At 48.6% G+C, this 22,580-nt stretch overlaps 1 protein-coding gene across 2 annotated transcripts in view; it reads right to left on the reverse strand.

Annotated features, from left to right (window-relative positions):
- Positions 1–22,580, reverse strand: part of LOC136752801 (low-density lipoprotein receptor-related protein 1) — a 127,112-nt gene that overhangs the window by 42,715 nt on the left and 61,817 nt on the right. Inside the window, exons 9-27 of one of the 2 annotated variants that reach the window (XM_066708432.1) lie at positions 18,590–18,779; positions 18,261–18,404; positions 17,687–17,923; positions 17,339–17,519; positions 15,369–15,591; positions 14,214–14,403; positions 13,030–13,161; positions 12,497–12,637; positions 11,562–11,687; positions 11,324–11,440; positions 11,069–11,149; positions 6,527–6,694; positions 5,331–5,513; positions 4,974–5,174; positions 4,113–4,358; positions 2,598–2,795; positions 1,324–1,528; positions 1,028–1,192; positions 321–565 (exon numbers count right to left, since the gene is read on the reverse strand). In XM_066708432.1, coding sequence (XP_066564529.1) covers positions 321–565; positions 1,028–1,192; positions 1,324–1,528; positions 2,598–2,795; positions 4,113–4,358; positions 4,974–5,174; positions 5,331–5,513; positions 6,527–6,694; positions 11,069–11,149; positions 11,324–11,440; positions 11,562–11,687; positions 12,497–12,637; positions 13,030–13,161; positions 14,214–14,403; positions 15,369–15,591; positions 17,339–17,519; positions 17,687–17,923; positions 18,261–18,404; positions 18,590–18,779 — 3,373 coding nt within the window. Of the gene's footprint in view, positions 1–320; positions 566–1,027; positions 1,193–1,323; positions 1,529–2,597; positions 2,796–4,112; positions 4,359–4,973; positions 5,175–5,330; positions 5,514–6,526; positions 6,695–11,068; positions 11,150–11,323; positions 11,441–11,561; positions 11,688–12,496; positions 12,638–13,029; positions 13,162–14,213; positions 14,404–15,368; positions 15,592–17,338; positions 17,520–17,665; positions 17,924–18,260; positions 18,405–18,589; positions 18,780–22,580 lie in introns of both variants that reach the window. The other variant, XM_066708430.1, reaches the window with a different exon arrangement.

Here is a 22,580-nt window from a genome sequence, read left to right on the forward strand (position 1 = left end):
TGGGACAGGCGGGCGCTGCTGGGAGCGTGCTGTGCCATCCCAGAGCATGCAGGGCTGGAGGGGGCTCTGAGGGATTGAAAGACACGGCTCCTCTAAATCTGTCATGACTGCTGACACACTGACAGTCTTTTTCACGTGGTTTGCCCGGGAAAATAAAAGGGTTTCCATTTCAATTTCCCTCCTCTGATCTTTCAAATATTTTAAGTACAATTTTCTAACCATTTCAGCTGTGTGGGTGGGAGAAAAAAAAAAAAAGATCCATCGATGTCTACCCTGATTTAAAGTGAAGGGGTGGGTTTGGCTCGGTTTTGGCCTCTTACCTTGTGGCTGCCGGGAAGGATGGTACACCTGCAGGTCAAAGGGCTGAGTGTTGGTCCTCTGCACCACGGTGACGTTGTGTCCTGTCCACTTGTTGGCCTTGGCCAGCGTGTTGGTCCTCCAGTCCGTCCAGTACACCTCCCCTCCGTACATAGTGACTGCGAAGGGGTGCGACAGGTATTCATGTCCCCGGAGCACCTCTATCAGCCCCGAGCCGTCATACTGAGCCGAGTAGATCGCATCGGACCTAGAGAGGCAGGAGGAGCGGAGGAGGGGTGTTAACATAGGTGCACATCAAATATAATTATTCCCAGACAAAGGTTAGATTATCTGTTTAAATGTTTTGGAAGGTTTGGAATTGGTCATTTTTGAAGGGCTGCTAAAAAGCCCGTCGGTCCACTCCTCACATAACAATGATTGGTACCCCTCGTTCAGAGCTTCAGAGCAGGGGTCGTCCAATTCCAGGGACCACCGGCTGGGACCAATTGCTTCTTGTAGCCAGGGCCAACTGATCTCATTAGAATCAAGATGCTACGTCAGGCGTGAAAAGTTCTTCACCTTCTGAACTGTGCTCAGATCTGGACAGCCTATATGCACACCCCTCCTGAGTGGATAACGTTTCCAGCTCGCTGCACCACTGGCTGCCAGCGCTGATGCCCATGCCTGCAGGAGACCCCACAGAGAGATGATGGGAGAGAGGGCCACCCACCTGGCATCAATCCAGAGGATCCTGCGCTCCAGGTAGTCCACAGTCAGGCCGTTGGGCCAACCGCCGTTCCCAGTCTCCTTGTGGATGGTGCGCCGGCCCTCACCGCTCATGGAGGCAGCCTCGATCCGGGGCAAGTTGGCGTCCCAGTCTGTCCAGAACAGGATACTGGGAAACAGGAGGGAGAGACGGAGAAAGGGAGACAGTTACCATCCTGCGTAACTGTGATTGTGATACAGGTAGGAGGTAAATAAAGCTCAGGAGCCCCAGGGGTGAGAGGGAGAATGGGACAGGCTCACCCGTAACGGGGGTCCAGAGCAATGGCGCGGGGGTGCTCCACCGCCCCGGCCAGCAGGGTGGTTCTCATGGTGCCATCCAGCTTGGCCACCTCGATCTGGTCCAGGTTGCTTTCCACCCAGTAGATGTTCCCAGCGATCCAGTCCACTGCCAGGCCCTCGGGGGTGGCCAGGCCATACTGGATCACCACCTCGAAACTGGTCAGAGCTGCCGTGACGACATCAGTGGGTTAGAGAGGGTTGTGTGAGAGTATGCGGACACAACAAGGCTGTGCTTCGGACCGAGATTTCAAATCAAATCATTTATTAAGGCAATTGAAGGTTAGGAGGAAAGGTTCTCAAATAAATCCCTGATTCTACACAGATTCACAGACTCCACTATCAAACTGATTTAATTGCGATGGCAAGGAAAACCAGACAGTGAATCCCCAGTATGCTAACGTCGCAAGTCCATTAATAAATCTGTTACTTTAAGGCAGTTGGCAAGAATTTGCACGGGATACTGTGAGTTCAGGCAATTGCAGCCACTCCCTTCCCAAAATTCATGAAGGCATCAGCCCCCCCTGACCAATCATTTCTACAGAACGTACCGGAATGTTGACAGCCCGGCCCTTCAAACTGCACTGGCAGAGAGCGAGCGAGAGAGGGAGAGAGCAGCCAGAGGCTTCAGTTCCTCTTCCCTCCGCCCCAGACAGGCAGCCATAGAGGCAGGCAGAGGGTGGGTTGGCTGGCTGGCAGGCAGTGCTTGTGTTTAGACAGTCACAAATTAAATTCAGATGTCTGGAATAGTCAACTAGTCTTTTCCTCCTCTCACCATCTTTCCTCCCACCACCCCAATCGGAGTCTAATCGTCCGCAGCTGATTATCATCATTATTGGAAAGGCTCGGAATCACTAATTAGTTTCTCACGTAATAATGAGAGGGGCTTCCTCCCTCCCTGCTCTTTGTTTGTTTAGGAGGAGAGACAGTGGATTTCCGAAGGGAATGTTCTGTTGTTCTGTTCTGCTGGAGCACTGTAATTGAAATGTGCCGACTGGCCTACAGGAATCACAGTCCCAGTCAAGCTGCTGCGGTTCAGAATAGGATCTGGCAGGGCTTCAGCAGCACAAACACAATATTTCAGCTCATGTTTATCAGGGCTGGAAATCGGTTTTATCAGTCTGCCAATTAGCGGCTCGCTCAGCGTCACCGAGCATTATAATTATCATGCCATTGTCATGTCATTGTTTTGCTATGCAGTTCTCTTTCAGTGCAACAGGGGGCAGCGTGGTACCCACCCCCGTTTTCCGTCAGCTTGCCACGGTAGATTTTGTCCTCCACCACGTCGGTCCAGTAGAGGGAGCTCTGGTTGAGATGGAAGTCCAGGGCGATGGTGTTGCGCAGGCCGGGCACCAGCACGCTGAAGTCACTCTTGTACAGGTCGATGCGCCGGATCTCGTGGCGGTTCGAGAAGATGATGAAGGGCTTGAAGGGATCTGGGGAAGAGGAGGAGAATGTATCAGTCCTGAAGGAAACAACAGCACTGCAGCACTGAGGCACACCAGGAAGTGAAGAAACACAGCCAGAAAGTACCTTTTGCACAGTGAGCGAGAGAGAGAAAGACTGGTGGGCATATGAAATAAACATGTTCACAGCAATTCCCAGAGATCTTGTAAGGCAGGTTCTGATGAGGTGATGGGATCAATAACTATCAGTGGAAGATGTGAGATGTTAAAAGGTTCCTGTGGTTTGCAATCTTCATTGCATTTCTGAGACCAAAACAAATCTCGCCTTCGGGCGGGCAATGTGTCAATGTCAAAGGATGCAGTAAATGGATGAATCTGGCTGGTATTCGTTGGCCTAGGGAGGTGTTGTCAATTTAGAAAAACAACACGGCGAGGTAAATAAAAAACTCAATTCAAATAATGAAAAATGACCTTGTGATGGGAGCATTTTAAGAAATGAGGATGAAAACACGACTCGCCGAGGCAGAGTAGCGCCTTGACTACGTGTCATTATTACTAAATGCTGAAATTGCGCAACTGGACAGCTTGTGCAGTTTTATCTTTAGACAGGGGCCCGTGATAAACCAGGAGACAGGCAGGCTGTGGCAGTAATGGGGCAGGCTGGTCCGACCCCCCCACGCTCACATCCTCTCCATCTCTCTCTCCTGTCACTGCGTGTGCGCGTCTCGGCCACCTCTCTCGCACACGCACTGATATACACAGGCTGAATTTCACTCTGGCCCGGGCCCAACTGCTCTGGAACAGGAGGTTTCCCTGCCAAGAGCCTCACAGCTTCATCCCCTCAAATCACACTCCTCTGCTCAAACAGTGGGGCTGGGAATGAGAGATTAAACAAAATGGGCCCAATTACAGTACAGTGTGGCTGGACTTGAGCCAATCTACAGGCAAGAAAAAGAACCAGCAACAAACCTTTAGTCTTTGTTACTGTCGCTTGGAGGGGGTAGGCTTTTGTTTTTTTATATTATCACCCTCCACCCACCAATCATCTGCTTCAGATCTGTGGAGATCTCTTACAGGCATGTGCTGACCGGACGGTCCAGAGCCAGTCACACGTCAGACTATCGACGCTGGGAAAGCATGAAAGCTGCCCAACATTGCCCAACTGTATCATCCCTCTCTACTCTCCCTCCAGTCTTTTCAACCCTCATTATTCCTCTTCCACTCAATTCTCTCATCTCTTACTCCGTCTCGTCTTCCCTGCTCTCTGAAACTCCCCGATTCATCCCAGCTGCTATTTCAGCCCCTCCCCCCTGTCCTGCCCTCCCCCATCTGCCCCAGTCAGCTGACCTGTGCTCCGGCAGCTCTCCATGTCTTTCTCCAGGGCCCAGCCCTCGTAGCAGGAGCACTTGACGTTGAACTTGTCCTGCTCGCAGCGCTGGCTGCATTTCAGGTGCTTGGCGCAGAAGCTCTGGATCTGGCAGGTTTTGTTGTCGCCACCCAGCTCCATCCCCAGCGGGCAGGAGCAGGAGATGCCCTCCCCAGGCGCCACTGTGCAGTTGTGGCTGCAGCCTCCATTGTCTGCAGCACACAGGTCTGGAGAGGCAGCGGAGAGAAGAGGAATAATCACTCAGTGAGAACAGCATTTTCAATTCAAAAGCAAAAACAAACTGGATAGGTTGGATGAAAATAAACATTGGGAGACTGACTCACCAAAAACTATAAAAAATAATATTTATAAACTTGAGTGTATGTATTTATATGTATCCAAAAATGATACAGGATCTGTGGACGACACAAAGGAGCATGGAAAATGTCTGCTTAAAATAATGAGAGAACAAGAAATGAATGGATCCGAGAACAAACCAAAATATATGACATGATTTTAAGTGAAAATGCTAAAATGGCAATGAGTCGGACAAAAAGATGGACAAAAGAAGCTATTGAATGGATCCCAAGAGATGAAAACAGACCTAGAAGACGACCACATATAGGATGGTTAGATGAAATCATACAATTTGCAGGCATGACATGGAAAAAATAAGTCGTAGATCGAAGTGGAAACATCTTGGGGTGACCTTCATCCAGCAGTGCCGAACACACACACACCTATTCTTAAACTCATCCTACTACAGGATACACTTCATTGTTTAAGGATGAGCCACAGTCAGTCCTGCATGTGACCGAGACCCCCACCGCCCCCCCCATTACCGCAGAGCTCCCCTTCGTCGGAGCCGTCGGGACAGTCGTCTCTGCCGTCGCACAGCTTCTCAATGGATAGACAAATGGATGAGTCGTTGGCGCAGACGTGGGAGGACAGCTTGCACACCAGGGCCTCGCAGTTCTCCTCGTCCGAGTTGTCCTCGCAGTCGCTGTCCCCGTCGCACACCCAGGCCTTGCTGATGCAGCGCGCTGCGGGACAGAGAGCACACGCCATAGCGGTCAGTGTGGCACCATAAAGGGACAATAAAGCAGAGATTCTCTTCCTGCATTAAATCAAACTAGTCAGGAGAGTCTGTTGTCACAACACCCTCGACCCACCCCCCTTGTCCCCCAGCCCTCTCTCACCAGAGTCCCGGCAGCCGAACTTGACAGCGGGGTCGCACATGTGGGTGACGCCCTCGCAGTTCTTCTCGTCGCTCAGGTCCATGCAGTCCGTGTCACCGTCGCAGCGCCAGCGCATGGGGATGCACAGCCCGTCCATCCGGCACTGGAACTCGTCGATATGGCAACCGCCGGGGGGGCGTGTGGCTGGGGGAGATATCAGGATTATACATTATTACTCATATCACATAAAAGGTTCAAACAAATGTATAATAAATTTATCAAAATGAATCATGAATCACGGGTATGGTTTCCAGACCTGTCAGTCACCCAACAGTCCAGGGTTTTGTTTGATTTTTTTCCTGGCCTTTCACATGTTCGTTTTGGCCCCCTGATCAGTGCCCGTCCCCCTCCGCCCCTGATTAAACACCTGCCATCGATTGTGTGTTACAATCAATGGCAGACGCTGGCTGGTTACCATGCAGCCAGCATCCCAGCACTGACTCAGGAGAGCCCCTCGTCTTCCCCGTGTCATTCTGATGGCTGCAGAGCAATTAACAATTCCCTTAACGGCCTCAAACTGGAAGGCTGCAAATCCGCAGCAGGCAGAGTGCCCATCTGGCCTGCCGTGACCTCGCTGAAACCACAGGCTCCGAGCGGAAGCAGGCCCACGCCAAACCAGAGCCGCCCATGAACTCGGCCGGGATGTGGGATTCTGGTATCCTGGAGGGCCCCCTGGATCTGGGGCCGTTTCAGTGTGTTGGAGGGGGGCGGGGCGGGGAGCGCAGAGGGTGTTGTTGTCGTCACTACTTGTCCATTTTATTTTAGGAAGCTGTATATTTAAATCTGCTCAACCACAAAGGAAGAAAGAGGCTGAAAGTCAGAGGACAGATGCATCCCAAGCTCTTTGTAAGGTTTTTAAAGGCCTCCTACAAATCCCCTGGCAATCTATTTAAGGAATAGTTTGGGAGTTTAAGGAATAGTCTAATTAAGGAAATGAGGAGCCCAATTAAGTCACTGGGAACTCAGACCCAATGACAGGATGTGGACCCAGGGGAATCCAGACTGGGAAATCAAGTTCTAGTGCATGTCAACAACACCACAAACACTATGATACAATCTAGTTTTCAGCAGACAGTATCTTAAGGGATCCACAAGTGTGAACGAGAGCATGAAGCAGTGAAATAAAAGTGCGTCTCTGGCAGCGCGGCAGGGCTCACCCTGGTTGGTGCAGTTGGCGTGGGTCTCGTCGCTGTAGTCCCCGCAGTCGTTGTCCCCGTCGCATTTCCAGTGCTCGGGGATACAGCGCCCGCTGTTGCACTTGAACTGGGCGCTGGAACAGGAGTGGCTGCAGCCCGCCTCGTCGCTGTTGTCGCCACAGTCGTTATCTGCAAACAGAGCGGCCATGGCATTCCCCGTTACAGCACATGCTCACACACCCACAACCCCCTCCGCCCCCCGGGCTAAGGGTGACAGCCGCCCCAGAATAGCGCACAGGGAGGGAGCCGCAGAGCCAGCTAGCTGGGCAAACTCAGTGCCTTTTGGGACCCAGATTTCCACCATGGAGAAAGTCTATATTTAGTAATTTTGCAGGTGATTGGCTTTTATCTGCAGAAGGAGACTAGAGGGGTGAACTGCTACTCAACAAGAGCCACTGAAGTGTAATTTATAACAGGGGTTTAAAACATGGTGCACAAAGGAGGCTAAGTCAATCGTTTGGGGTGACACACTGAGGGAGCAGCACAGCTGGGACCTGATCTGGGAACCTCCTATTGTAACCTGATTGGCTTGCGAAGAACTCTGGAAAACAGGGGAGTTCACAGAGCCAACCAATGGGGGTGCATATGTCCCCCTTGCTCCGGGTCCAAGGGACTCCTCTGTGCGCTATTCCAAATGAACTTGAGTCAGACTGATGATATGAGATGGGGAAGGGGGGGCGACCCAGACCCGGCTGTGGTCAGTTCCCGTGACAACGACCCCCACTTGACAGTCACTTGACTTTAGCTCTGACTGTGGAGCGTGAGGGCATGGCCAGCGACTGCCAGCTGAGGTCTGCTGTAACGGGAACCTGCCCAGCACTCCTAAAGCACGGCCTGCTGGGGAGGGTCTCCGCTGAGGGGAGCCAGTGCAAGGGCAGTGTAGCCCCCCAGGGACACCCAATCTGAGACAGGCTGACCGCTTTCTGGAATGAGATGAGCAAAGAGTGCTAGGGAAGGAGGGAGTTTATATTGTGTGTGTGTGTGTGTGTGTGTGAGAGAGAGAGGAGCTGTGCTGGAGAGTCAGTTCCCATGATGCAGTTCTTAAATGTGTGCTGAAGCTCTCTCTCTGCAAGAATGTATGCATCTATTTGTTTCTTAATACATTTTGAAATAATGCATGTAGGTTTGAGATGTGGGCCATGCTGTTTAATGCAGGATCTGCATATTTATGTTTTATTCTTTACTATAAATGTACATTAATGGATCCTAAATGCAGCTGGTGTGATTTGTGAAGAACTGCACTTAACCCCCAGTTTAATCCCCAACCTTTATGCTTCCAAGCAAATGGCATATTGAGCTCCGCCAGGCCTGTCTTTACCAAGCTGATACGCGTTTAGTTTTTAAATCACAGAAGCAGGAGAAGCAGCCTTGTTGTGTTTTGTGTTGGTTTGGCTTTAAGGAGTGGATAACCACCTGCAGGTGTGCAAGAACAGAGTAAAACAAAACCAAAAATAAACTGAAAATAAAACATTGAAAAGCAGAGAAAGAAATAAAAAAATAAAAAAAATCACAGAAACTGCATAGATCATCCCATGCACCATGAAGTAATGTACCCAGATCTGATACATTGAGCTTTGGCTGCAATACATAAGAAAAAATTAAAAAATAAAATAAATAAAAAAAACTTCTATATATAGTCTAAGATGGAGGGTGGAACATCTTGTCTTCTAACTCCTGATTAAGCATTTTTTACAGACTTATTCCAGAAAAAAAAACTTCTACCGGCAGACTAAATTTGATAAACGAATGGAAACCAATTTGTGGAATATTTCCATAACTCCGGCAAAAGTGATTTTTAAACTCAAGTTAGAAAGATGCGTTTACAACATTATTTTAGTTTATAAAAAATAATAGTTGCTAAAATATAATTTCAAAATTTTTTCAAAAAGAAAAGGAAAAAACAATGCTACAGTACGGATTGGGTTTATAATAACTAGACTGATAAATAAATAAACAAATAAATAAAGTGAATAAATAAATGTTGGAAAGCCCAAGCTGCCATTAGTTTTAGAAGCAGCCCCCCGCCCACACCCCCCGCCCTCGGCCTATGGCCCCAGCCTGGAGCAGAGCAGGATGGTGCATGTTGATCTATGCACTAACCGGTTGGGTTCGGACAATTCATTTCATCAGAGCCGTCCCCACAATCCTTTTCTGAAACACAGAATCAACCAGAGACAGGAGAGTGGGCACAAGGCAAGCACAGACAGACACCAACACACAGATAGACAGACTAACAGATCGCACCAACACACAGACACACAACCAGACGCACCAACACAACCAGACAGACACACACCAACACTGACATCAAGAAAAACAACAAAACACCAACTGGGAAACAAACAGATAACATGACAACAAGCGCAGTTTTATGACAGGGGACAAGGACAGACACGGCTGGATTTCTTCAGGCTGGTGCCTCCACACGCTCACTGCCTTTCACCCGAGTCCTGACCATGACTAGAGCTCATCATTGTCATTAGGAAGCAAAGATCCACATGCGTATATCCAACCACACGTAAACACACACACGCATAACACAAATACAAATGCCGCAGCTGCTAGTTCCCTTAGTGCTGTGAACAGAAGGACCCCTGTGTGCTTTAGAGACCTGAGAGGCCAGGTACAGACTGGAGGAGACAGAGAGGATACACAGACATGCAGGACCAGGACAGGCCGGAGGGGGCAGGGCCACAGAGAGAAGAAATCCAACTGCACCAGGGTCCGTGGCCCAGTTCCCACGCGCAGGGTATGTCTTAGCCCGTTCGGGCTCAGTCTTTGAAATCCATTACTGCTAAACTAGTAATCAGCCCCAGTAATAAAGAACAGTGCTGATGGCCACCTTGGTATAGAGAACAGATCTATCGGACAGATGCGCTCAAGAGACACTTTATGCACAGCTGTGGGCCCCAATGCAAGGCAAGGAGAAGCAGCCAGTGGAGCCCTTTGTGCTGCTTATGCAGTCATATATCAACTCTGAGTGTGATCTCCCCTAACCAATCAGAGCGCAGTGTGGGAAGCCCATGTGACTAGGACTCCCAGAGTAGTCTGAATCTGACAACCCCGTCGGACCCCCCCTCCCCCCAATCGGTTGTTTACGCAGAGCATTTCAGCCCCAGTTCACTGCCAGGTCACACTTCCTGTGTGGATTAGTGCAGGGTGCGCTCTGTGGAGCGGCAGCACACAGCTGGGTGGCAAGAGGGGCAAATATTAGGGTAGGGAGAATTACACTGTTTTCTTTGGCTTGATTCTCCTGAGTTTAGGTGGCAGGAGGCAGGGCAAGGTTGTTTCCTCAGGGTGCTGCCAAAGGTCACTGCAAATTTATCTTGAGACGGCATATTTATTTTTAATGGAGGGCTGTGCAAGTGTGTTCAATGCATTTCTGCCGAGTTAATAATTGTAACCTTACACGAAGTATTAACAGATACAAAATCTATTTTAAACATTCAGGCAATTCAGAATTCTGGCACGTCCGGTTCAGTTTATTTTGGATTTGAGAATCAGCATAAATTCTGCTTATTTTAACTGCAAGGGTCAGATATATATTTAAAATGTCATGTTGTGTGTCTCCTTGTCTGTACACCAAGTGTTATTAAAGGATCACCCTGGAATTAAGATCTCACTATCACTAGGATGGAAAAAATCTAATCTTGAAAAATAACTAATCTCATCTGCAGAGTCCAAGCTGCCCTGTACTGCCAGAACACAGGCCAAAGACATACCCCTGAGAACAGCATGGTCACAAAGCAAAACCATCCACAGCAAAACGGACAAGTCAGCCAAATTACATGTAGTCAAATTTAAAGTAGAGTTTACATAAAAAAGGATCAATAATTTCAGTTATTTTGTTGCAGTGTTTATATATTCAGGTAACTGCATTTCACACAAGTTGGCAAAGGCTCTTGGGTCTCACTACATACCTTCACATCAGGAAAAGTGTTAGATAGTCACATGAAAGCATTTTCCACAGACTCTTCCAATCTTTGCTACCAGATGTAATATTTGTCTTTTGTTTAATTTTTTACGAGGTTGTGCAATGATGTAAAATAGAACAATGTTTGTTTACATCTTCTGGAGTCATCATTCACAACATGTGGTGCATGGCTCAAGAGAGGAAGAGTACTGGGCCAGAGGGTATTAGGAACGAGAGAGAGAGAGAGAGAGGGAAAGGGAGAAAGGGAAAGATAAAGAAAGCCAGAGCAAGAGAGAGAAAATAGTTGGAGCAGAGAAAGGAGGGAAGTGAGAAGGGAAATAGAATGAATAAGAGGAAAGAGACAGAAAATCTAAGTTTTGGTGAGGACAGCTGAGGATCATAAAATGTATATTAATATTAATCCAAGACATACATTTCCTCTATAAAGGGGAGTCTAGATCAGTCAAATTAGATCATCTTGCTCGTCTTGATTCAGTTCTTGCTGCAGATGGTTTTTCCTAAATACACAAAGTAATGACAAACACAGAGAGACAGCGGGGGGAGTAGAGGCAGGCAGGCTGGGCACTCACCGTTGTCACAGCGCCAGTTGATGTTAATGCAGCGGCCGTTGTTACAGGTGAACTGGGTGAGGGGGAAGCAGGTGGGGTAGGCTGTGGAGAGAAGGAAGAGCTCCCGTCAGAGAGACACTCAGGGACTCGAACACTCAGATGGGGCGGCCTGCTCTGACAGAGGCCCTCGCCAGGGGCCACAGCTCCTGAAAAAGACTGGAGAAGAAGAAAACAGAAGACGGGAGGACTGAGGGGAGGGGTGAGGGACAGACTCACCGCAGGAGGCGGGCTCGTCCGAACGGTCCCCACAGTCGTCGTCCAGGTCACAAGTCCAGGAGATGGGGATACAGCGCCCACTAGCACAGGAGAACTGGTTCGGAGGGCAGGTCCGAGCTGGGAGGCAAATGGTATACGATGCTTTTATTGTATTATTAGTAAATTTTTCTAATCAGAATATACTCTGATTGGGGAGGGGGGCTGACCACCCTGATCTGTGGGGGAAGTTTTGTCGTACCCGAGCAGGTGGTGTTGGACTCGTCTTCGTCGTTGCCACAGTCATTGTCTCCGTCGCACAGCCAGCGGTTGGGGATGCAGCGGTTGTTCTGGCACTTGAAGCGATCGGTGGGACAAGTATGCTGGTCTAGGGGGGGGAGGGGCAAATAAGATGGGTTTTAAATAATGTGTGTTTAAAAAAAAAACAGAACGTGTTGAGCAGCACAGTTCTTAGAGAAGAGAGGAATTCAGGACTGAGAGAGTGACATTAACTAGAAAGCTCCCCCCATCCCCTCTATACAGACACACACAATAGCCAAACACACAGACACATCCGTCACATTCGCGCACACAGATTCACTAGCCAAGCACACAGACGGTAACACACGTCCGCCACACTCACACAAACACAGACATTTTCACTTAATCTGTGCTTGCAAAGTCACAGCTGGCCTTCCTCTCGTAACTAAAGACTGTCAGCCTGGCAAAAATAACTTAATAGCAACAAAAAGGAAAGGAAAGTCTCCGATGCAGCTCTTAATACATGCGGCATAAAAGTCAGTCCCTGAGCAGATGGAAGACAAACCACAGAGAACCCAAACCACACACATCCTTGAAACTGAAATAGGTGGGGGGGTAGTAAAGAAAGGATTGAAAAGCTGTGGCTTAAGAAGAAAGGAAGGAGGGTGGAGGGGTCTGTGACACTCTGCAACGGGATACTGAATTAATGGCATCTCGGCATCCTTCCATGGCTAATTGATTTCCAAACGTGTCAGATGAACTGTGGATGTTTTGGGGGGGAGGGGGTTTAGAGGGAAAACACCATACAGACTGGGCCCCACAAACTATCCCGGCAGGAGGAACACCAGTCAGAGCCCAGCCACACTCAGCCCAGTCACTCCATCGCACAGGCACATTGGGTGGCCACAGTAGGTGGCAGCGATGGCGCGCACTCACGGCACAGCTCCGGGGCCTCATCGCTGTTGTCCAGGCAGTCATTGTCTCCGTCGCACTTCCAGCGCTCCTGGATGCAGCGGTTGTTCTTGCAGGCGAAGTCACCCGGCTGGCACTGCGGCGGGGGCACGTAGGACGGGTTCGCTGAGGAGGAGAGGGGGAGGTTAAAGGTCAAACTGTCCGACACGAGAGGGAAGTCACAGTTTATACTGGAGTGGACACAAACCACACTCCCCAACCACACAGGGCAACTGCTCAGCTAATGCAGGGCCCCCATGGGGATCCCACAGGTACTGGAGGAGGAGCAAAGCAAAGGACTGGGAGCATTGACTGTGCATCTTCACCTTCTCCTGCCGAGAGGAGGAGGTGGTGGTGGTCCAGGCCACTGCCTCGCCCAGGGTAACGCACCGGACTGACGGCCAGCACTCAACCTGCTGAGCTGGGAGGCTCTGCACTGCTTCTGCATTGACTGTGGCAAAATATACCAATCGGCATCGATGTTTAGATGTGTAGGATAGGGTGAGGAGGTGAGCTACCTTTACAGCTGACGTTGTCATTGTCCAGAAGCTGGTCCTCGGCGCAGGCGCACGTCCGCCCCCCAGGGATGGCCAGGCACAGGCTGCTGCAGCCGCCGTTGTTCACTCGGCACGCGTTGGAGCCCGAGACCACTGGTGGAGGATGACAAAACAGTCATGCTGTCACAGGAGGCCTCCGACCACATGCTGCTTCACTGCCACGCAGGCCGCTCCTGTTCCTCTCCACATAAAAACCCTTGATCGTGTTTAAAGTTACTTTTTTTTTTGTAAATGGAAAGAAAACAGGCAGATTTGCACAGCTCTGTACACCAGAGGGTTTCAACATCCTTGCCCTGTGACTCCAGTTCTCCCTATCCACTTTATTTCCTAATTACTTTGTCTCATTGAACCCATGGACTGATCGATTGTGCCAATTGATCCGTCTTTAACAAGTTTTTCCAGTCAAGACAGGCAGGCAATGACCGAGGCCAACCTGCGCCGTCCTGCATCATGCATTAGCTGTGCTGTGTCACCGAGCAGCAACCCGATGCCCCCGCAGTCAGATGGGCGCATTACAAACCATGCTTATTACAATCCCGGCACATTTTCAATTAGTTTCCTATTTTCAAGTCTTCCACAGAGCTAGAACACAAGGCAGCATGAATGTATTAAACTTGCTGAGAACAAACTAAAGGATTCTGTTTTTGTGGTACACTAGATAAACTCAAAGCAGGGTCTAACTAAAATCAATCACTGATTGCCAGAAATCAATTTTAAAAATCTAATTATGAAAATACCCCAATTAAGGGTTCAATGAGCATGAAATTAAGATCTCGGCCATATGGAAGGGCAGACTGAGTAGCCACACTCAACCATTTCAATACTAACAATTTTCTAAAAGTGTGAAATATCTTTCAAGTGAGGTAAGGGGCAGGGCAGTTTATAAATTGGAATACCCTTGGTGATCCATAAAATTAAAAATACACAATACAAAGGATGTGATGCTAAATTACAGAACAGAAACCTGGCACTGAAATTGCTGCAGAAATGATTGGGAAAGTCCATGAAGCCCCCACTGCAGACAGAGCACTGACAGGTTACCTGTAAGCCTGACAGTGACAGAAGAGGGAGTGGGGTACTGGAGAAGAGAAGGAGAGGGAGAGGGTGAGAGAGAGAGGCTGAGGGAGAAAGCAGGGGTGGGGTACCTTCTTGCTGCTGGGCATCGTACATGCGGATCTCGAAGATGGGCGGCCTCTCGCTGCGCAGCAGGGTGACGGCCTTGGTGTTCTGGTCCATCTTGAAGATGCTGCCGCTGCGGTACTCAGTCCAAAACAGGAAGTGCTTGTAGTGGCACAGGCCAAATGCATGGCTCAGCTCCGGCCCGTCGTACACAGTCTGAGGGAGGGGTTATGGAGAAAGAGTGCAGGGGTTATGGAGAATGAGTGGAGGGGTCAAACGTCAGAGGCTCTTGACTAAATTGAGTCCTCCCTGAAAGTTGGAGAAACTTTTCACCAATACTAACTCATCCCCCCTACACCCAACCTACTCAGGAAGTGTGGGGCAGTGGTCACTGCTAAATGGGTTTATTGAACACTACACTGAACTAAAATCGCTTAAGTGCACATTTATAATTGCTCTCAGCTGTGAACAGTTGCAGATCGCTCAGCTGGGGATTCAGTGAAGTAAGTGTCAAGCTGAGCTAGGAACAAACCTAGAAGACAGAGAAACTCCAGAACCAGGGCTGAGATCCCCTGGCATTTAAAAGAGGCGTCCGATTCAGGTCTTTGAGGGTCACCATTTAACTGGAGTGCACTCAAACGTTGCTCCCTGGGCTCGAGCTGCCGATTACTTTAAGCTACCTTGTAAACATGCAGCTTAACAAAAATGTCTACTATAATGACACTATGGGAGGAATAGAACTAGATGAAGTAACGCATGAGAAAGACCTAGGAGTCTACGTGGACTCCTCACTTTCTCCATCCAAACAGTGTGGGGAAGCAATAAAAAAGGCAAACAGGATGTTAGGGTATATTGTCAAAAGTGTAGAATTGAGAACAAGGGCAGTAATGTTCAGACTGTATAATGCGCTAGTTAGAGCTCATCTGGATACTGTGTACAGTTCTGCGCTCCACACTTCAAGAAAGCTGCTCTAGAGGCAGTATTAATGGACACCAGACGAGCACGATGGGTCAAATCTTGGTTGTAAACTTTATGTTCTTAGGTTCTTATGAAACATGTAGGACAGTGACCCTGGGACAATCTAGAGTTTGAGCTGTTACGTCAGCACTCAAGACCTCAACCTGGTGATCTATGCTGTATCTACAAGAAGATTGTGGAGGGACAGGGAGGGACAGGCTGACCTTGCGCTCACTGTTGTTGAGATACACCATCTCGATGCGGTCGTAGTAGGCGTCCACCCAGTACAGGATGCCCTGGGGGATGTCCAGGCTCAGGCCGTTGGGCCACAGGACTGTCTTGGATGCTAGGAAGACGTTGCGGTTGGAGCCGTCCATCCAGGCACGCTCAATCCTGCCCCGCTTGCTCTCCTTCGGGTCCTCCTCCCAGTCCGTCCAGTACATCCACCTGGGACAAACAAAGGCCAGCGGTGAATGGCGATTTGACACTTCACTGTCCCACCTCCATTGTCAGGTTACATTAAAAGGGCAGAGGGGAGCAAGTTGCAACTATAACTGGTATTGTTTGTAATGTTAAATCACTTGTCTGTCTGGGTCTCTACTGTATAGTGTATTTGGATATCTGGTTAGGGTAGAAAGAGGTGTATAAATTATCTATATTTATTCATTTTACATTCTCAAAATCCATACAACCACCTTCCTGAAGTCTCCAGCAGGGAGTTGAAACGGATAGATCAAGTGACCAAGCGGAAGGACGTCTTATGGGTCTCTGAATTAATACACAGAATTAATCCGAACCATGGATTCTTATTTTCGTCCCGGGTCTGTGTGCGCTAAAAACACCTCCAGATCTCATCTCTGCCCAGCAGCCATGGAAGAGCTCAAATCCCTGTCGAGCCGCTGGCATTAAACATTCACCTCTTACACTCGGGTTTGGAAGCAGCTGGCCAGTACTGCGCACCCCCCACTCCCCCTCCTCTCCCCCCAACTCTGCTGAGGTCACCAGGGGTCAGTTTTTCAATTACAGCGTCTTTCACAAGCCAGGTTCATTTGCATGCACTGACTAATCGCTTTCCAACTGCAGAAAGGTCTGTCCATCATTCTGATCGAAGGGAGAGAGCCGGCGGAGAGACTGTGGGTGTGTACGTGTGCATCTGTGTGACAGATGTGTAAGTGTGTGCATCCGTGCGTGCGTATCCGTGTGTTTATGTGCATCTGTGTGTGTGCGTGCAAGTGTTTGTATGTGTGCGTGCAGATATGCGAGACAGTGAGGGGGAAAAAATTACGGTCAGCGACACGGACAAACCCACAAATTTTCAACCGTACCAGAATTGTTGAGCTGAACTACCTATCAGGCACAGCAATGCAGTTTCATCCCTGTCCCGTAGCTCTGTTCCATGTGGAATAAGCACCGGGAGAGGGGACTTTGGAGTCAGTCCGATAGCAGCAGTGTGGAGGAGTGTGTGGACAGGGCCAGTGGGCTTTACAGGTGGATTGTGGACAGGAGATGACTGTTCTAGCGGTTTGTAATCCATCGTTAAGGGCTCGGGCAGAAGGTGTAACAAGAACAAGCCTGGGGGAGTTTGATCACAAGGTGTGTACACTACGTTCTTTCAAAATAAATACAATAATTCTGAACTATCAATCACGGTTTAAATCCCCGAAAGGAGCGAGTTAATTACAGATTCCACACCGAGCTGAGGTAATGAGGTTTGATACAGAGAGGAAGAGGGACCCGCAGTCCAATGACGAAGGGAGGTAGAAGGAGGGGGGGACTGCCAGGCACCGTGAATGCCAAGCCCATCGACGTCGGACCCAATTTCGGTTGCATTGCTTCCTGATTAAAAACAGCACGGCTGACCTTTTCTCTGAGCACCGAGCAGAGCAGGCACGTCGGGAACCACAAGAAATCCAACACAAACCCATCGGCTGCACCCTCCCACCCTTTTATTTTTAATTTCCTTTATGCTAGGCATGCCTCATGATCTGGTCAGGGTAGAAGGTTTATCACACAAATCTATATCGAGCGATTTCAGAGCCTGTAAGAATCCGCCCATTTCCTTTAGTGGTTTCTAGAAAGATACGTTATGTCCCCTTCCTCCTTCCTCCTCATACTATCCACAAAGATTTTGTATTTATTTGCATTATCCCTGCACCCCCTTGTCCCAACCCTCCCCTCTCTGCCCCTCTCTCACCCATGCAGGGGGTCGACCACGATGGCACGGGGGTGGGTCATCTTGCCCTCGATCAGGGTCTTGCGAGTCTGAGAGGCCTTCTCCAGCCGTGCCACGCTGATCGTCTTCTTGGGACCATCGTCCGTCCAGTACAGGTTGTCAGCCATCCAGTCCACAGCAATGCCTTCGACAATGTTGATAGCTGGGAAAGACAGAGAGGGAGACGGAGGGAGAGGGAAACACAGGTGGCATGTTACACTCATATATACCACAAACACACTTGTGCAGAACTTCCCAGCACAGAACTCAAAGCAGGTCTGAGTATGAGACCCGGGGCGCGCTGCTCACCACCCCCCTCCGGAATCGTACCGTCCCTCAGGATGGTCTCGCGCTCGGTGCCGTCTATCTTCTGGCGGCCGATGAGGTAGCTGCTGGCGTCAGCGAAGTAGATGAAACTGCTCTCGGCGTGGAAGTCCAGCGCCCGCGGGTTCATCAGGTTCTCGATGGGAATCATGTACTCGTCCGGCACCCTGGCGTTCATGTCCATGCCCCGGATAATACCCGGGCGCCCCTTGCCATAGAACAGGAACAGCTCGTGCTCCGGCTCTGCAAAAGGTCAAAGCACGGAGGGAGGGTTTCATCATGGAGGGACGGCGTGCTCAGTCCCCCACACACAGACAGAGAGACAGACAGACAGATATGCAGGCACATAGAGAGCGGGAAAGAGGTAGAGCGAAAAGGAGAAGGATGCTGAAATGAGTGCAGGGAAGTGCTTGATCAGGATGTGGACTAGAGTGAAAACTGACAAAAGAGAAAATCACCCCACAATACAGTGCAAGATGCAGGTTGGAAGAATTTTTTTTTTTTTTTTTTACGGGGTACAGGGCGATAGGGGGAGAATGGAGTGAACAGGAGACTGGGGACAGGCGTTGGCGCTACTCACTCTTGCAGGACTTGCCATCACTGCCCAGGCTGAAGCCAGAGCGGCAGCGGCAGGTGCGGGTCTTGTGGCTGTTTCCCAGCAGGCAGATATCAGAGCAGCCGCCTGCTTTGCCAAACTGGTCTGCCTCACAGGCATGGCTCCTCACTGTGGAGGGAGAGAAAGACAGAGAGGGGAGAGTACAGGTTAGCCCAAAGAGACCAGAGTCAAGACATGGATGGACGAGGTCTGGTTGTCTAAGGGGACCCGCAAAGCTGTGTGTGTGTGTGTGTGCATGCATACGTGTACTTGCGTGTGCGTGCGTAGGTATGTAAGGCTGGTGCCCCTCGTACCCGCAGGCTGGCGTCTCTGGTGGTAGACGTGTAGGGCGCCCCCCTTGTCCACCCGTGTGACCACCTGGTAGTCGGAGCTGTTGAACCTGTTAACACGGATCACGCTGGTCTTCTGCTGCATGTGGGCGTTGTCAGAGTTGGTGGCGTAGAGGTAGTTCTCGAAAACCGTCAGACCGTAGAGGTGCTCGATCTGAGAGCGGAGAGAGAGAAAAGACAGTGAGTGGGGGGGAGAGGGAGGGAGGGAGAGAGAGAAGAGACAGAGACAGCACGCATGAGACTCAAAAGGGTGACCATGATACAAACATGTCTACAAGCGGTTCCGAGGCTCGTTAGGCAGGCCCATTACCTCGTCCAGATTATGCTGGCAAGGTCAGACACCCTGCCTAATTCATGAAATGCATGGGCCTGCCAGCTTAGGCATGACAATTTTTATAGGTCATAAAACAACAGGACATTTAAAAAAATCCTGGGGGCTCTTTTGCCATCGTAAATTAAGTTACAGGGGCATTTTGAGGCATTTCAGGGACAATTCTAGAAAATGTGGTTATAGTGTGCATTTACTATTTAACATACAGAGCCAGGCTGCTAGGCACTCAAATTCCATTTCACAACATGTTTTTCTTATATTTATGTTGCTTGTGTAGCTTATGAAAACAATAATGAGTTAATAACATATGCAGTTGATTAGATAAAGAAGATGGTGATAAAGATAAGGTTTCATTTGAAGTAATATTCAGATGTTAGACTGATATACACATTGTCACTCCAGACATTGGCAAAATTACAGTTCCTCCATTTCCCACTGTTAATCAATGACAACATAAACAGCAGTGCATGTGCATTGGAGTTATGTGCCTTAAGAGACTTCCAGTTGCCTATAATAAAGCCTTATTTTTCTTTAATTCTTAAAAATGACAAGCAAAATATTTTTTATCACATTCTAGGCTTGGAGAGGTGTGCAGTCACATTGCTGCTGTGCTGTAGCAGTAGACCAGTGTGTAAAAGAGGGCTAAAATACACAGACAACGTCCCAGCCCAGGGTGTGGTCTTGGGATAAGAAACAAGTGATTAAAAACTTTGTGTCAAAGCATTACCCTGATTTAAAAAATTGATGGAGTTCACAACATACAACGGTATACAGTGTGAGAAAAAAGTATTTGATCCCCTGCTGATTTTGTAGGTTTGCCCACTGACAAAGAAATGATCAGTCTATAATTTTAATGGTAGGTGTATTTTAACAGTGAGAGACAGAATAACAACAAATAAATCCAGAAAAACGCATTTCAAAAAAGTTATAAATTGATTTGCATGTTAATGAGGGAAATAAGTATTTGATCCCCTATCAATCAGCAAGATTTCTGGCTCCCAGGTCTCTTTTATACAGGTAACGAGCTGAGATTAGGAGCACTCTCTTAAAGGGACTGCTCCTAATCTCAGCTCGTTACCTGTATAAAAGACACCTGTCCACAGAAGCAATCAATCAATCAGATTCCAAACTCTCCACCATGGCCAAGACCAAAGAGCTGTCCAAGGATGTCAGGGATAAGATTGTAGACCTACACAAGGCTGGAATGGGCTACAAGACCATCGCCAAGCAGCTTGGTGAGAAGGTGACAACAGTTGGTGCGATTATTCGCAAATGGAAGAAACACAAAATAACTGTCAGTCTCCCTCAGTCTGGGGCTCCATGCAAGATCTCACCTCGTGGAGTTTCAATGATCGTGAGAACGGTGAGGAATCAGCCCAGAACTACACGGGAGGATCTTTTTAATGATCTCAAGGCAGCTGGGACCATAGTCACCAAGAAAACAATTGGTAACACACTACGCCGTGAAGGACTGAAATCCTGCAGCGCCCGCAAGGTCCCCCTGCTCAAGAAAGCACATGTACAGGCCCGTCTGAAGTTTGCCAATGAACATCTGAATGATTCAGAGGAGAACTGGGTGAAAGTGTTGTGGTCAGATGAGACCAAAATCGAGCTCTTTGGCATCAACTCAACTCGCCATGTTTGGAGGAGGAGAAATGACCCCAAGAACACCATCCCCACCGTCAAACATGGAGGTGGAAACATTATGCTTTGGGGGTGTTTTTCTGCTAAGGGGACAGGACAACTGCACCGCATCAAAGGGACGATGGACGGGGCCATGTACCTTCAAATCTTGGGTGAGAACCTCCTTCCCTCAGCCAGGGCATTGAAAATGGGTCGTGGATGGGTATTCCAGCATGACAATGACCCAAAACACACAGCCAAGGCAACAAAGGAGTGGCTCAAGAAGAAGCACATTAAGGTTCTGGAGTGGCCTAGCCAGTCTCCAGACCTTAATCCCATAGAAAATCTGTGGAGGGAGCTGAAGGTTCGAGTTGCCAAACGTCAGCCTCAAAACCTTAATGACTTGGAGAGGATCTGCAAAGAGGAGTGGGACAAAATCCCTCCTGAGATGTGTGCAAACCTGGTGGCCAACTACAAGAAACGTCTGACCTCTGTGATTGCCAACAAGGGTTTTGCCACCAAGTACTAAGTCGAAGGGGTCAAATACTTATTTCACTCATTAACATGCAAATCAATTTATAACTGTTTTGAAATGCGTTTTTCTGGATTTTTTTGTTGTTATTCTGTCTCTCACTGTTAAAATACACCTACCATTAAAATTATAGACTGATCATTTCTTTGTCAGTGGGCAAACGTACAAAATCAGCAGGGGATCAAATACTTTTTTCCCCTCACTGTAAGACTGTAGTAGTACATAATTAAATACCTACGACTGAATAAGTACAGATGGGTGACAAATTAAAGGAAAAATCTGAATAAATTAGTGGATTAGCATAACTAATGCAGATGCCTCCAAACAGGTGTACTGCATGATACAATTAAGCAATTAACATCCTATCATGCTCTGTGGCATGTATAAAAATACTGAGCAGGCCCAGATGACCTCGATTTTAGATCAAGATGGCAAGAGGAAAGGATCTTTGTGACTTTGAAAGAGGGGTCATTATTGGGGCACAAATAGCAGGAGCTTCAGTCACAAAGACTGCTCAACTGGCTAGTGTTTCAATAGGAACAGTGACTAAAGTTCACTTAGATCTAGAGGAAATACATCAGTAAATAGGGTTGGAAATTGTGGTGGAAAGCACACATTCGATAACCATGATGCTTGTGCATTACTGCGAGATGAAAAACAGAAGAACAACTCTTTCCCAGGTGACTGAGAATGTCAATGCAGGACGTGATCCAACTGTCAGCTAGAACAGTCCGTCAAGAATGACACAGGGAGGGATATTATAGTAGGGTTGCAGTGTATAAACCCCTCATTACAAATACAAAAGCACATTTGAGAGTACAGTGGTGCAATAACCATAGGCACTGGTCTACAGAGATGTGGAAAAAAGTGACATGGTCAGATGAGTCATCCTTCACCATATTCTCGACAAGTGGGCGAGTGCATGTGTGGCGACACCAAGAGATCGGTACAGGCCTGACTGCTTGACCCCTACAGTGAGGAGGTCCAGAGGCTCTGTTTTGCTGTGGGGGGCATTTTTCTGGCATGGTTTGGGTCCACTTGTCCCATTAGAGGGAAGGGTCACTGCAGATCATTACAAAGTAATTCCGAGTGATCACCTTTATCCTATGGTGACACATTTCTATCACGATGGGAGTAGCCTCTTCCAGGATGACTGCCCCATCCACAGGGCACGAGGGCTCTCTGAATGGTTTGACGAGTATGAAAATGATGTGAATCGTATGCTATGGCCTTCGCAGTCACCAGATCTCAACCCAGTTGAACCCCTATGAGAGACTTTAGTAGAGTTCCAGAGACTCGTAGAATCTATGCCAAGGCACATTGAAGCTGTTCTGGCGGCTCATCCCTTACGGAGACGCTTTATGTTGGTTTTTCCTTTAATTTGTCAACCGTCTGTATATTCTAACTACTTACAACTTCATTACTCAAAAACTTCAAAACTTCTTGATGTAATTGTACCATAAGCAAAT

Source organism: Amia ocellicauda, chromosome 7, assembly GCF_036373705.1.
Source record: "Amia ocellicauda isolate fAmiCal2 chromosome 7, fAmiCal2.hap1, whole genome shotgun sequence".
In the NCBI taxonomy this organism is placed as follows: domain Eukaryota; kingdom Metazoa; phylum Chordata; class Actinopteri; order Amiiformes; family Amiidae; genus Amia; species Amia ocellicauda.